Source organism: Castor canadensis, chromosome 4 (genome assembly GCF_047511655.1).
Source record: "Castor canadensis chromosome 4, mCasCan1.hap1v2, whole genome shotgun sequence".
NCBI lineage: Eukaryota > Metazoa > Chordata > Mammalia > Rodentia > Castoridae > Castor > Castor canadensis.
This window is the reverse complement of record NC_133389.1, coordinates 62,906,759-62,922,285: the sequence shown is the minus strand read 5'-3', so window position 1 is coordinate 62,922,285 and position 15,527 is coordinate 62,906,759. Positions and strand designations below refer to the sequence as shown.

The 15,527-nt window shown below is 42.6% G+C and overlaps 1 protein-coding gene across 1 annotated transcript in view; it reads right to left on the bottom strand.

Moving 5' to 3' along the window:
* The window catches only part of LOC141422680 (putative NBPF family member NBPF5), a 243,400-nt gene extending 230,957 nt beyond the window's left edge, over positions 1–12,443 (bottom strand). The window contains exons 1-4 of the mRNA XM_074072147.1: positions 12,323–12,443; positions 11,923–12,102; positions 2,210–2,422; positions 178–272 (exon numbers count right to left, since the gene is read on the bottom strand). Coding sequence (XP_073928248.1) covers positions 178–272; positions 2,210–2,387 — 273 coding nt within the window. The 5' untranslated portion in view covers positions 2,388–2,422; positions 11,923–12,102; positions 12,323–12,443. The remainder of the gene's footprint in view (positions 1–177; positions 273–2,209; positions 2,423–11,922; positions 12,103–12,322) is intronic.
* Positions 12,444–15,527: the final 3,084 nt, after the last annotated feature.

The following is a 15,527-nucleotide window of genomic DNA, read 5'->3' as shown; positions in this document are numbered from 1 at the left end:
TGGCCACAAACTTTTTTTTTTTTGGACATGCACATTATTTCTTTGAGGGGAGGTCAGTACTATGAGTGTGCACCTTCTCCTGGCCCAGGCTAGCTCTTAGTTCCCCCAGCTGAGCTGTACCTCAGAAAGCTGCACATCTGCCCACCTTCTGCCCCGCACAGAGCCCCCTTACCTGAGCTTCTCAGCTAGCGTCAGCTTCTCTGCCAGCTCCCACTCCTCGGGCTGCACTTTCTCTCCCAGCACTGACTCGATGATTTTGTAGTCTCCACACTCTGAGAAAACATAGATGCACCCGCCCCGTGGACAGCTGGACACGCTGCACTGGGCACAGCCTTCAGAGGAGGAAGCAGGGTCCTCCCCCAGACAAATGTTGCCCCAGGGCCAGGCTCCATCTAGAGTTTTCCATACTTTAATTTCCCAGTGTCTTGACTAGATGACATTTGATTGTCCCCATTAGAGAGATGAGCCTTAAATGTAAATAATTTCACAAATGACTCAACTGGTAAAGAACAGAGTCAGAATTCACATCCCTGAGTTCTGACACTGATGCAGGGGCACTGTAATTATCAAGCCTTGCAGCCTCTAAGTCAAAACATTGAGCTGGGCCTAAAGCAGTGATTTCCGTTATGCTCAAACACTAGGGACAACAGGTCCCTCGTGCTGCAATTCAACTCATGCACACGTTTCTCAGATTGAAAAATAACTGCATAAAATAGAAGGCATAAGACCATCAGGACCTGAAAGAAATACCACCAACACTAATAAACTTTGTTATATAAAAAGTACTAGAACAACAAGCTATCAGTACCTATTCTTTACAAACTACTTGATATAAGAGTTACTAGAATTAATTCACGTGTTCATTACTAGCTGAAGAAGTAGGTAGCCAGGGCTAACAGAGTGGCTTGAGTGCAAAAGCACCTGCCTAGGAAGCATGAAGTCCTGAATTCAAACTCTAATACCACCAAAAAAAAAGAAAAAGAGAGAGAGAGATTGTCCCACAGCCAATACTCTCTACACATTGTTACCGCAACAGTGTCTTGGCAGTATCTTTCTTCTTCTTCAACTTCAAAATTGTTTCCTACAATTATATTCTGATTCTAAGGAAAGAAAATATAGTGTGCCCTTTCCCAAAACTCATCTGTTGACTTACTTAAAAGACTCAATTTTTTACTTTTTAAAGTCTTTTTCAATTTAAAAAAAACCTCTGCTGAGAAGTTTTGATAAAGAAGTTGTACATAAATGAGGTAAGTCCAGCTCAGAGTTGGAATGCTTCCTTCTAAACTTGCTATGGTGCATGGCCCTGTTCACATGGTTCCTGGAGTTGCTACAGCCCGTCTTACAACAGGCAAGTGGGCTCCCTCCCATTCCCAGCTGTGTGAGAGGGAAGATCCTGCCCATATCTTGGCATGCTTATTTCTGGGCTTGATGATCTCCTCCATACACCCTCATTCTCACTTTGGTCTCACGTCTCATACCTGAGACACCTGAGATGCACCCAGACCGGCTGGTCCTTAGGTATCCCTGAAGTTTCACCAGCTCAGAGAGAGACAGGGCATACTATAGATTGTCTCCTATCTCAGAAGCTCCTTCCACTACTCCACAGAGCATCAAATGACCCTCCTGGACTCATAAAAAGAACCTGTCCTCTAAGCTGTCCTAGTGCTTCCCCTCAACAAGGTTTCCCTGGTCTCAGAGGGATCACCTATGATGCCACAGTTTCGATTAGGAGCAGACTCACCTGTACCTCCTTTGAAGCAGGTACTGTGCTCTGTCACCATGTCTCCAGCATGACCAGCATAGGGCTTGGCCAATCAGAACTCAATGGAAGCTTAAACTCAGATGAAGCTTATTAATACCAGGCCTTTGTATTGTTCTCAACATTGGTGGTATGTCTGCAGGATCCACCACGGTATAGAAGGGATCCTAATAAAAATGGTTTGACCAGTTCTTGAGAAAAGCAGGCACTTCTTTCCCTGAATCAGAAATCAATCACTACCTCATATACTTTGTGACCCTTTATGTTGTCGTTTTTCTATCCTCAGCAAATTCAGGGAGAAACATCAACTTCTATATTTCTAGGAATATGGGAAGGATGAAATTTATTTGATAAAGGGAAGTGAAGAATCAAGTTTGGGAGACTTTTCATTTCTCATAGAAAACAGGTGCTCATTCATCACCTGGGTGACTGTGAGCCTACAGAACTTACTGTACTTCCACAGCTGGTTGGCCAGGTTATACACAGTAGCTTCAGATACAAGGAGTTTCTCTTTGAGGTCTCGGAAGCACTGTTTCCTTTCTTCCAGCTCAAAGCGCAATTTCTTGTTGATTTCTAGAATGTTCATTTCTCCCTTTGGAGTAGACAAAGGACTGAAAGATCCTGCCATGATGGCGTTTGTGGCAGAAAAAGCCAAACCAGGTACTGTGGAGAACAAACCAAAACACAAGAAATCAAATTCGTGTCATCAGGTCTGAGAGTGATGACAATAACTCTAATAACTAACTTACTGTTGAGAAAAGGTTGATCAACACACCACTTCAGAGTCCTTATTCCTGCAATCAATGGTTAAGATGCCAGAGTTCAGAGCCAAAGGCACTATCTGTAGCTCAAACTCCAACAGAAGTGAGTGAGGTAGAATGCAGTGCGCCAGGTAACAGCCTGGAGTAGCCACAACAAAATTAGAAGGTTGAGGGTGTCATGGAATGTCAGGAGCCCCTGCAGTTCAACTGCCAAACCCACTTTGATTCTTAAAGCCATATGGTCCCAGTGGAAGTTACTATTGATGACGCCCTCCCGGTCATCTGCCAGTTTTACAAAAGCTGTGTGCTTTTGTGCTAACACCACCACCTCTCTTTCCTACACTACTAAGACTATTTCTCATTGCTCATTGTTATGTACAGACAAAATCATCCAAGAATAAATGGCTTCCCAACAAGTGATACTTTCTTCACAGCTACCCAGAAGTCCACTTCTTTAACATTAGAGCATATTTTTATAAGGCTTTTCATCAAGTGAAAACTGTAAAACTTTGCCAATGTAAAACTGTTCTTCAAATATTCACGCATTATTTCTCACTGGGTTAATACCGATGAAACACAGAGACATATATCATACTAAGAGAATAAATTCCTAGTGTTTAAAGTTTTCTTTTTTTTCAATATTATTTTTGCTATACTCATTTTTCACCTCTGTTTCTTTTTCCAGATTCTGTTTTGGTTTTGTGTGAGGATGAGGGTGACAGAGGGATTGGGATTTGATCTCTGGGCTTGTGTTTAGCTCTCTTGCTTGAGCCACACCTTCAAACACTCCATTTCTATGTTGGCTTCTTTTCTGTCATTGGCGAAGATGTTAGTTTTCCATTAAACCCAAGTCAAGTTTGCTATTGCTACCTCTTTTCTCCTCCTCTATGATGGGTTGTTTTGATTCCATTTATACTTTGTTTGCTTGGCTTTTTGTTATTTAATTATTTATGGGACTGGGATTTGAATACAGGGCCTTGTGGTTGCAAAGTAGGAGCTCTACTGCTTGAGCCACACCTCTAGTTCATTTTGCTCTGGCTAGTTTGGAGATGGAGTTTCTGCAAGAATGTGCCTGGGGTAGCCTCAAACTATGATCCTCCCAATACCAACCTCTCAAGTAGCTAGGAAAACAGGTGTGAGCCACCACAGCCCAGCTGTTTTCTTGATTTTTGAAACAAGGTCTCCCTATGTAGTCCAGGCTGGCCTCAAACTCATGATCCTACTGTCTCTGCCCAGCTATTTTTGTTTTTAATGTCACTAAACAGCAGTTCACATGTGTTCTGAGCAAGAGCTCTTTCCATATGAGCTCTTTCCAAACTGCCAGTGGGATTAAAATGGTTATCTATATAACATTGAGTACATGTTGTGACCATCTATTTTGGAAAGACTTATATATGTTATTTCATTGGTTCCACATATTGAACCAAACAGGGCCCATCATTGCAACACAGATTGTGTGAGTGAGTTAGCTTAATGCTGCTGACTTGTGGTTCAATTCCACTAACAGAGCATGGTAAGATCAAGGGCATGAGTCTGAGGTGCAACAGGGTCCAGTGGCACAGAAGCTGGGACAGGATTGACGGGGCAGGCAGAGAATGAGTGATGCCCTGAACTACCTCCTCACTTTCTCAGCACCCTCATGAGCCTATCACCTCTAAACAGTGCCACAAGCTAGGGACCAAGCCTTCAACACACAAACCTTTGGGACAGGAGTACCTCATATCCGACCACAAAACCCACTGAACCTGTTAGATGTAACAGTCTAACATCTAAAGGGAAAACTGCATCTACTTTCCACTCAGGAGTTAGAAGTCTCCAGATACTCTGATGCTGGGTTGTATGCAGGTGGGCCTGGGAGACTCTCTGGTGTCCAAAAAGTTCCAGACCAAAGGACTAGCTGCTGAAGGTTGAGGGTCTATGACTCAGTCTTTCCTCCACCTTCCAATCATCTCTCCACCCATATTTGAGACTACAGTTGTAGCCAGGAGAGAGGAACATACCTGTTTCTCCCTGCATCCACCTAACTTCTAGTTTGTTGGGCTTAATTTCACCATGGTGAGTATTGTCCTGTGTTCTTTCCATCTTCTCTGCTTGGTACCACTGGCACAAGCAGCCCAGGGGACATTGGACACCAGGTCACAAAGGGGTTAGGAAGGGAGCTATCACACTTTTCTCTATAAGGCAGTGATTGAGTATCTCTGGACTTGGCAGGTAGTGGCAAGCCTTGCAGGACACAAGGTTCCTCAGAGTCACCGTGTAACAAGTGCTTAAACTGCTTTTGTTGAAAAGCACCAATCCTTACTTAGGCCCACAAATTAACTAAAAGCAAGAGAAAAGTTTGGCATCTCTGCCTTCATTTTGTATTCCTCTTTGTCTTTGACCATTCTCTCTGCAATCACCTTGCTCCAAGAAGGACAGGACTGACTGATAGCATCTTCATGACAAAGGATCAAAACTACCCCTTAAGAAACAACACAGCCATACAGGACAGAACACCAGATAAGGACAATTACCTGTAATGATGAGGCTATACCCTGAGACAGGAGTAATCATCTCATGGAAACCAGACTGTTCCCTTCAAGTGATGATAGTGACAAAAAAGAAAAAAAAAAAACCTAACTGAGATAATAATCAGGCCACAATTCGACCAGGACTGTTTAATTATGCATCTTTCTCCCTCTGCCCCAATTCTTCCTCTATTTAAACATAAAGCTCATGTCCGTACCCCACAGATGTTAAAATGCTTGCTTTGCTTCTTCCCATGCCATGTTCTCAGGCTATATATAATAAGCTTCCTTCCTCTGCTCTGTCATTTACACATTTGTCTTATAGGGGTGACACATTTCATTTGTGATTGGCATAAGTATTACTTGGCACTTTTATGTTCCTTGCTCTTACTGTATCATCAATGAATGAGAACTGACTATGAATATGAGGCCCATAAAACTGTGATAAAACATTGCCACAGGAAAGACCCTTTCAATGTTTCTTCTTTTTTTAAAACTACAAAGAGTTATGTGTGATCAGTGTCCCCCTGAAATTAGGATGTATGCACTTGGATAAGAAAGCTAAAAGGCCAAGGTTTGTATGGGGGCTCTGCTGCCATGGGTGGTGGGGACACTTGGGAAAGTCTCCTCCTCTGTTGGTTCCAGGTGCTCATCCCTTCATTAAGGTTCTTACTGTGCCACTTCCAGGGCCCTTTCTGTTCACTTTCCTCTGAGTACCTCTAGGACTGAGATAGGTATGTGATGGGCCTTACAGATTGCAACCCAGATCTGACTTTGGTCTCAATGCATGTGCCTCCTGCAGGTGCCTCAGCCACGTCCACATCCCACAAAGGCAGAACTGAAGAAACATATGGAAGAAAGAAAGTCAGCAGGTTTGGACAATGAGAATAACCACAAATTGACAAAGTAACAGTGGAGAATAAAGAGACTAATGGGATTACAACAAGGAATAATTGGATTCCAACTTAATGTTTATTAACAAACTCTCTTGGTCTCTACTTCAATGTGTCCTAAAATTCCTTTTTGCAACAATCTCACAAACTTGGTACTCAAGAGCCAGGCAGAGGCCTCCTTTAGAAGACCTCCTCCTTGAAGCCTCACTAGTTCTGGTAATAGTTGTCCTCCCAAAACTCTGGTAGCACAGAGCGTTGGTAGACAGGTCAAGGAAATTTATTCCTAATGACAAGGTGACTCAGGGGAGGAATCCCTGAGAGCAGCCACATTTTCATCGGAGCCCAATTTTGGAAGGACATAAGGCATGGATGGTATAGGGCAGGCTTCTCTCTAGGAGAAGGATTTGTTACGTCCTGGGAGAACGCAGAACATCCCTGACAGGACATTGGGCAGGGGTAGATTTGAGATAATTGGAGGTTTGCACCACTTTAAAAGTGGTTTAAAAGTGCATTCATTGAATGAACGCTGCTGAGAGCTTCCTGGATGGTTGGTCCTGAGTTGGAAGCCACGCATAGAGGGATGAATATAAAACATTATATACATATTGTGACAGTGCGCTCAATGGAGGAAGCAGCCAATGCTGTGTGTAAACACATCAGTGGTGGATTTGGTCCTCCCTCTGGTTATCTTGGGACAATGATTCCTTACCTCTCAAAATATTACCAACACTCTGGTTCCATATTTGCCCAAAGCAATCCACACTGTCTTGGTCTGCAAACAAAACTGATGACAGCAGTAGCTACTGACTACATTCTGGCCCACTGGAGAAATAGACGCAAGTTCAGTAAGATGTAAGTTCATTATTGCCAAAATTATCATGATGTTCTCTGCTGTCTCCAAATGAGACAGACTTCATTATTCTCTTCCCATATCAAAGCAAATTATACTCGACATATTCTTAGAATTGCAGTATCTTGGTTTTTATTCTCAAATTTTACATCAAATAATGGAGAATGCATTAAAGCAACTTCCATGTTTAAATGGAGGGGAGAATGTGGGTCTAAAATCCTGGCTTTCTGACACTCAAGTGGTTGACAAATAATGACTTTTGTACCCCTGATTCAATGCACAAGTGGGGTTGTCAAATAGTGAGAAACACTGTCACCACCTAATAACTTCTGGAGGATGCACATTTCCCAGATGACCCAAATGACACCTCATATGTCAAATAACAAAGAGAACCACTCCCTTCCATAGACCTCACAGAACCACAAGGCTTTCAGTGCACTTCAACCAACTGGAAGAATGACTTTGATTCTAAGGCCATGAAAAAAAACAGATCCCACCCTAGGTGACATAGAAAGAGACAGAGCAATTTGTGTAATAACCAGTTGATAATGGAAAAAAGGTCTTGAAAGTTTTGGACCTGGCAAGGAACTGCTCAGATAAACACTATGTCTTAGAAAAAAGGCAGGTTAGAAAAATTTGGACTCAATGGACTCTAACTACACAGCCTATACTTAACAATCATTCTGTACAAACTTTATCCTGTATTTGCCTGAGCCAACAGTAACTTCTAATGGTGGATGAGGATTTCTTCCAAGTCTTGATTGCATCTCAAAACCAGAATCATTGTACATTATAATTGGAAAACGGTGTGGGCTGAGGGAGGTCACTTTCCAAAAGTAGTTGATCCAGTCCTTCCTCTAGTGGTCCACAGTCACATCTCTTGCACCCACAATTCATGTAAACCCAGCAACTAAACTGAAAAAAATTGTCTACAGAGGCATCCTGCCAAAGCCTCAGAACAAACAAACAAACAAAAGTACTGCAAAGTACTCTTTCCATACTGCAAGTAATAAGGCTTACTACCTACAACTTCACGTTTTGCTTTAGTGCTGAAGTCAATAGGACTCAGTGAGTTAGAGACAACCTCCTCCAAGCACCGCAAAAACCATGTAAACCATTTTAAAGAAGGTACCCACAGGGCTGTCTCCCTTCTAAGAAAGGAAATCAGGTCTTTATTCCTGAACCCTGTAGACTCAACCAAGATACTTGTCTGCACCTCATGATCAGTGGACTCTTAGTACTCTAATTGTTGAAGGACCCAGAGATGAAGACCTCTTTGCCTCCTTCACATCAGCAAATAACCATGAGTCAGGCCTGCTGTGTGGGTTTTACAGATCCTTCTGCCAGGATACAAACTCTTTTTCCCCAGGGAACTGTAGAAAGCTGCATGTCATCCTAGAATAAATTGTGACCCAAGAATTCTTCCCAAGGGTAGGGAGGGATGCTAGGCTTTGTCTCATGATATAAGCCTTAGCATTAGTAGCTAAATCAGATTTTGAACAAATTATAGGAAAAGAACTAATATGGCATCAACAATGGTCAAATGACCTATGCTTAAGTGCTATCTAAATCACAGCCTGACTTCTAAGTCTGCACACATCCCTGCCAATCCAGAGCCTTCAGATCCCCTACTCAAAGCTCCTGTTTAACCCACAGGCAGACAAATTACAACATGCTTCCATGTATAACCCAAAAAAAGGAGAAAGAAAGTATGGGTCTCTTAAAAAATTAAAGTCAGGTATACATTTTTCATAGGCAAATATAAACAGGTTTCAATTATGAGTTGGAATGACAGTTACAGATACCAGACTTCCTAAGTAGTTCACAAACCCTTTTTTAGCTAATAGATTACACAAAGGGTCATTAAAAATTAAATATCTAAGGGCTCGATCTGGAGGTGTGGCTAAACAGTAGAGTGCCTACTTTATAAGCATGAAGCCCTGAGTTCAAATCCCAATCCATTCAAAAAAAAATTAAAGAGCTGGAGATGTAATTCATTGGTAGAACACCTGCCTAGCACATGTGAGGTTAATTCCCAGCACCATAAATAAATAAATACATAAAAACACATCTTTGATTTAGCAAAATTGGAGATGTGCTTATAGAATGTTATTTGCTCATCTATCCCATGTTTCTACTAGCTATTTCAGGAATAGGGATGCGAATTTTGGAGTCTCAAGGAGCAACACAGCTTACTTAACAAAAGCAGCTCCATAATCAAATGAGGTTCACAGGATTCTGAAAAGAATGAACTCCTTAGTATTTTCTCATTACCATCTTTTAGGCCAGGAGTCAGCAACTACACCCAGTGAGTCAGAAGCTTTCATAGTTTTTGCTGAAAAACAGCTACACTCATTTGTTTGCTGCTGTTTTCTACTGCTTTCCCAGTACAGTGGCAGAACAGCATAGTTGAGATAGACAGAGACTGGATGATCTACAGTCAAAACATGTACTATCTAGCACTTTACAGAAAAAGTATATTAACCCCTACTTTAGAATAACATGACTGACTGGCAAACAGGTAAGTAAAACTGTGCATTACTAAGTGAAAATATTATGGAACAGCCTGAAGAGTACATATCACAAGGATCAAGGTTCAAGGCAATGAATGAGTGGGGAGGTGGAGAGTGTGAAGATCCTACTAATAAGCTTGGCATAGTGGTATACGTCTGTCCTCCCAGGTACCCACAAGGTGTAAATATGAGGATCCTCATCCAAATAATAACTAAAGCAAAAATGGGATGGGGTGTGGCTCAAGTGGTAGAGCAGCTCTCTGGCAGGCTCAAGGCCCCAAATTCAAAATGCAGTAGCGACAAAAAAAAAAATTGCAATTTATACCAAGCCTGACAGCACATGTTTGTGGATCCCAGTATTAGGGAAGCTGAGGCAAGAGGATCTGAACTCAAGGCCAGTCTGGGCTACAAAGCAAGATCCAGCCTCAAAAATAAACAAATAAATCAAAATAACATAGGTTTAAAAAAAAAGGACTAGCTTATCCAAGTTTTTTTTGCACCCCCAAAACAAAAGTCAGCCTTCGATACTGTCTCTTGATAATCCTCAAAACTACAGTATGAGAAACCAGGAAAATAATCAAAAGTAAACAGAAAAAGGAAAGTAAGGGCTTTCACATTACCCAGGCTTAATGAAACCTTGGCCTGCCTATTCTCAGAACAATGCACTCTGACTAACTGCACTAGAATACAGGAATTTTTACATATGCCTAAAAATAAGCCTCAGATTCTACTTCATATGTAGAATCTAAGAATCTATTTATTTTCTAAAGCTTCCCAGGTAATGTTGTGATTATTTTGATATAAAAAGAAAAATCTTCATCTTTGATATACATCCTACAATGTTGATACTATTCCTTATAATGTTTGGAACTTGCTTCAAAATAATTGATGGGAGAACAGTGGTTTGGGCACAGATGATACACACTGATTCATAATTTGATGTTTGGGTGACAGGTATATGGACTTCATCATACTGTACTCCCTACCTTACACATGTTTCCAACTTTTCAGACTATTTAAACAAATTCCAGGTGATTCTGAGAGGCAAACGTGACTGAGAACCACTCACTTAGTCTACTGAAAAAGGCTGGCAGGGAAGCAATACAGGCCCCACTGCCACTGTTTCTATCAATACATTTATGAGAAGATTTTCTGTTTAAGATTGGAAAGCAACAAACTCTTAACACATCCAGCTTTGCAAGAAACTTCCATCAACAACCCCCTCACAACATGGCATTTCTGAGTTATGGATGAGCACAGCTGACTACCATAAAGATTGCTTACTACAAGTTAAACCCTTAGCAAAACCACAGGGAAAAGAGGCAGAACACAATTCCAACTGGAGTTTGAAGAAGGTTAGGTAAAATGTGGAGAGAGGAAGAGGGCTGGTTAACTATAAAGTTTTAGACTTGGGTGAATCTTTAGGAATTATCTGGATGAATTTTCTTAATTTACAAATGGCAAGGTGAACATGAGGCAAAGAATGATCCAAAATAGGCACCAACTCACACTGAGCATCTAGGCTTTTATTCAAAACACAAGTTATTGCAGTCACAGTTTGACTACTTGAATCCTGGGTCATCAAAGTAGAAATAGGGCAAGAATACAAGGAGGCCAATCACCCTGAGAAGGCTCTGAAGAAACAAATTTGGAATGCTGGATGTAGACCGTCCAGATGATGAGTTCTGAAGTGCACAGAAAAGAAAGGGATGGAGAAGAAACCCAAGAAGTGTTCCTTTCAATCACTCACTTCTCCCTGTGACGATGTTCTTAACGAGGACCCAAGAAAATTTCAAGATACAGAATCCAATTGTCATATGCTATGGATGTGACCAATAAAATCTAGGCTCAGTCAGTGGGAAGTGATGGAATAAGAAACATCAAACACACCTCAATCTCCTCCATCCCTCCATGTTTCTATTTCACTCCAGACAGTCTACCTGGAGGAAGTACCTGTGTTTAACGCAAGCAGTTCTAAAAGTGGTTAGAAACATCTGAGGGCAATGACACTGCTGTGAGGCCATCTCTCTTTTCTTTAGTGCCAATACAAGTTGCCTGTTTTTTTTTTTTTGAGAGCCAGGCCACATGTTGCAGTACCATGGAGAGAAGGGAAATCCCGAAATCTGGCTCTCCCACTTGAGGCTCAGCTGGGCAAGAAGACAGTGCAGCCTCAGACACAAATACAAAGTGTGGGAGGAAAACTGAGCCCAAGGATGCTGGTTATCAATCCACAAGACCTGACACAAACATTCAAATAACCAACTGGCAGCTGCTCACAGCAAGCCAAAGGGGAGGAGGATCCAGGTATGGCACTCCTGAAGCCCAAAGATGATGCACAGGTAAAACGTGGTCAGCAAAGGCATGCACCAAGTCACCTGAGGCAGAAGTGAGGAACTGAGCCAGGGTCGGTGGCACAGGGTGCCCTACACACAAGCAGAACCTAGGATGAGCCAGTGACAGGGACCTGTCAACCACACCTGTCCTCAACTGTGGCTGCGAGCCCGGGAAAGCAAGAACTCCCCCTCTCGGTCCTATTTTGAGTTGGCACCTGGAGAGGACTTGCCACCAGACACGTTGTCCTCGAAAGTCATTTAAGGCGGTTCAGAGTGGACAACCAGTCGTGGGCGCAGGGACCTTACCCGGGCGTTAAGCAGGCTGAGAATGCTGGGGTCATCGCTGCTCCCCACCACGATCTTCTGCTCCTTGCTCGGGGCATGGACGCCGGGGCCCTGAGCGCGGGTGGCCTCGGCGTCATGGCGCTCCAGGACATGCGCTCGCTGGTGGTGTTTCCCATGGCTGCAGTTCCGCTCCGGGGCCACCTGCACGGGAGTGACACCCGGAAAGGACAATGAAGCTGAGTCCCACAGGGAATCTCTCAGCTGACAGCTCTGCACTGGTTCCCCTCCTGCCCACCTTCCTCCCTCATGGCCTGTAGGGCACCCGCCAGCGCCCAGTGTCCCACCACACTCGCTCGGGAAGCCACTCTAGGAACCCCCCGCATCCCGTGATCACCGGCCGGGGTATCTGCAACCCGCTCACCTGCGCTGACGTGCTCTCAGCATCAGGGGACACCAGCGCAATGACTGTAAGGCCACAAGGCCCGCCAAGCCGCAGAAGCCGTTGTCTCCAGGTACCACCAGGGTCCTGCTGCACTACCACTAGGCTGCGCAACCCGCCCCTCCGCCACGCCCACCGCCACGCCCACCGCTCTAGCCACCCCCCCGGGGCCACGCCCACCGCTCTAGCCACCCCCCCGGGGCCACGCCCACCGCTCTAGCCATCTCCACTTCCCCTCGGTGGTACGCACGCTGTGTCTCCTCTGGACGGAGCCCCGCCCCGTGGGTGGAGCCTCGCCCCGTGGGTGGAGCCTCAAGCGCCTCCCCTGTCTCCTGAGCAACTCAGGGAGGTGGGTTCCTGCAGGGAATGAATGGAGGGCCAACTGCAGGCTGAAAGGAGTACTGTCATTGTGACAGGTTAAAACCATGCCTTGGAGATGCGGGAAGGAGCAGCCAGAATGGGGTCTCAGGGAAGAACAAAGGGATGGAGCGATTAGACAAACCTTGACAAATTGGCGAAATGTTAGTCTCTGTAGAAAAAGGAGAATGCTCTACTAGGCTAAGAAATAGCACATAATGAGCAACTCAAAATCAAATTCAGGAAACAAGAGTTAAAAAAAACATCGGGAGGAACCCTAAAGATATAAAATGGGCAAAAGGTTCAGAAGGATCCAGGTTTTTGAGATAATGAGTGGAACTACTAAGATACTTACAAATTCATACTTGGTATTATATGCATTTCTCCATCCCCACTAGAAATCTTTGTCACTCGGCGTGCTATAGAGGCCATCATTCACGTCACCTGGGAGCTTGTTAGGCTTGCAGACTCTGAGGCCCTCTATCCCCTACGTACAGAATTTAAATCTGCATTTTAACAAGGTTGCATAATCTGTGAGAAGCTCTGCCATGACAGCTGGTACAATGTTGGAGCCAACGTGGCTATTTTTGTGGGCTTTACTCTGTCTGGTAGTCACCTTGGCTTCCCCACTCTGAGTCTACAAGCAGCTTTCTGGTAGCTCTGCAAAGCTGCAAACCTCCAGCTAGCTCTGCAGTGTTTCCTATAACTGTGACCACATTCTGTAGGGGGTTTAGGGGAAGCTCTGTAACCAACTTGTTTCTCTGTAACTGACTTGTCTTTCTGACCACCTGTGAACCATAGTTAAAGAAATGACCTTCATATGTTTCATTCTGCTATAATTACAATCTGGAATTTAATTCCCTCTTATAATACATGGGTCTATTAACAAATGAGCTTTCTATAAATTGTTTTTATACAAAAATAATTTCAAGGTTGCTTTCTTTCTTGTTTTTTCATACAAATGTAAGGCTCTAGGTTTTATGAGTTATTTTCAACAAATAAAAATATATGAATGGTATTAAGGATATTGTTTTTTTAAAAAGTTAAAAAATAATAATAATACATTTAGATTTAAAAAAGGATAATGACAAGCTCCCCCAGAGGGTACATATTAAGTTGTCACAAAGATACAGATGCTTATGTAAGTGATTAGCTAAAATCTAAGACTTACATTAAAGGTTTTATAAGGTCAAAATTCAATGTACTGATGTTAAACTGAAACTTAATTCTCTAAGCTCATAACAGCAAGGCTATCTTTAAAATATTGTATTGTTCTTAATAACATTTACAAAAAAATTGCCTCAAAAAGTGGTTTTTGTTTTGTCAAGATAATGGTCAAAAGTTTTTGGTGCTATAGGTTAATCCACAAATTTGTCAAGACAACAAGAATTTACTAAAACACAAAAAGACAACAGGCAGCTGAGCACAGGGAGTGCTGCTGCACTGATATAAATATTGAGACATATTTACTTATGTAAAACAAAACCAAAGATAGGATGATAAATAAATATATAACTCAAAGGAACACTACACTGGAAGTCAAGACCTCCAATTTTTATTGGACTCAACAAAGTGGAGGTGAGAGTCCTAATCCTTCCACATGTTGGATGGAGGGAATTGGTGTCCTGGAATGGCCAGATTGGGCCTATTATTTTAGGGGGGCTCTATTGACTACAGGTTGGTGTGATCCTGATGTATGCTATGAGCCATATATAAATGTCAACAATCTGGGATGTGATCCCTTATCAACAGCTAAGCCATGATTCTTGGCCACTATGTCTCCTAACTCCACACTTCATCCCCATAAATATTTAGCTGTGTTCTCTGGTGATTTCTGTCAAGGTTTTAACTACTAAGGTACTGAGTCATGTTCATTTAAGAGTTGGTTTATGTTAGGGTTAACAATGAAGACAGCCATGTTAGGATTAGACCTCCTCCCCCTTGCAGATGGCTTACCATTATCTCCCTGGATGGATGTCAAGGATAGTTGGGCAGACAGTGACCTAACTACAACTTATCTTTCTTGGTTGCCCAGCAACAATATCCCTTAGTGACCTTCCTGGTACTTTTCCATTAGCCCCCTATATCTAGTCCATGCCTGTGTATGGCAATGGGCTCTAGCTCTCTTGCTGAGGTCCCCTTCCACAGGGCTCCTGCCTAAACAATAAACCCCAAACTGATGTTTAAGTCATCTCTCTGCCTCTTCTATACCTCTTATTTTCTAACAGTTTATATAAAACTTTCTAGATGACCTCATGGTTAAACAGCTGTTGTCTTAGGTAATTCTAATACAGTTGGTATCCTATATGTGTCTGTGACTGGGCTATTTCGGGGTCACTGGCCCTATTCTCCTCCCTGAACTGATTAAAAATCTAAGGTTTTACTTCAAGAACAACTAAACTAATATGTATATATAACCTCTATAAAGTTGCGATGCTGTTGCTGGTTCCTATATTTATGTTTTTCAAGTATATCAAGCCTTCTAAAATACAAAATTTAGACAAACATGGTAAAAAGTTACTGGTACTGATATACTGTTCTGTTAATTGCTAAATTGTCCATCAAAATTTTAACCATGACTCTCTTAAGTTATTGTCATTACAATTCTGATCCTTCTGGGAGATTTACAATCAAGTCCATAAAAAAATGAGTGTCAACCAGGTTAGCTTTTTTAGAAATCTGCTTTTTGTTAGATTTTGTTTTGCATTGTCAAATACAAGAAACTCCTTCTAAGCCTCTTTGTTGCTTAAATTTGGCCAAAAGGGTCTAGTTGGCACTGACTCCTGCCTAATCTGTTCATTATTCCACCCAGCCCCCCGACATGGGATCA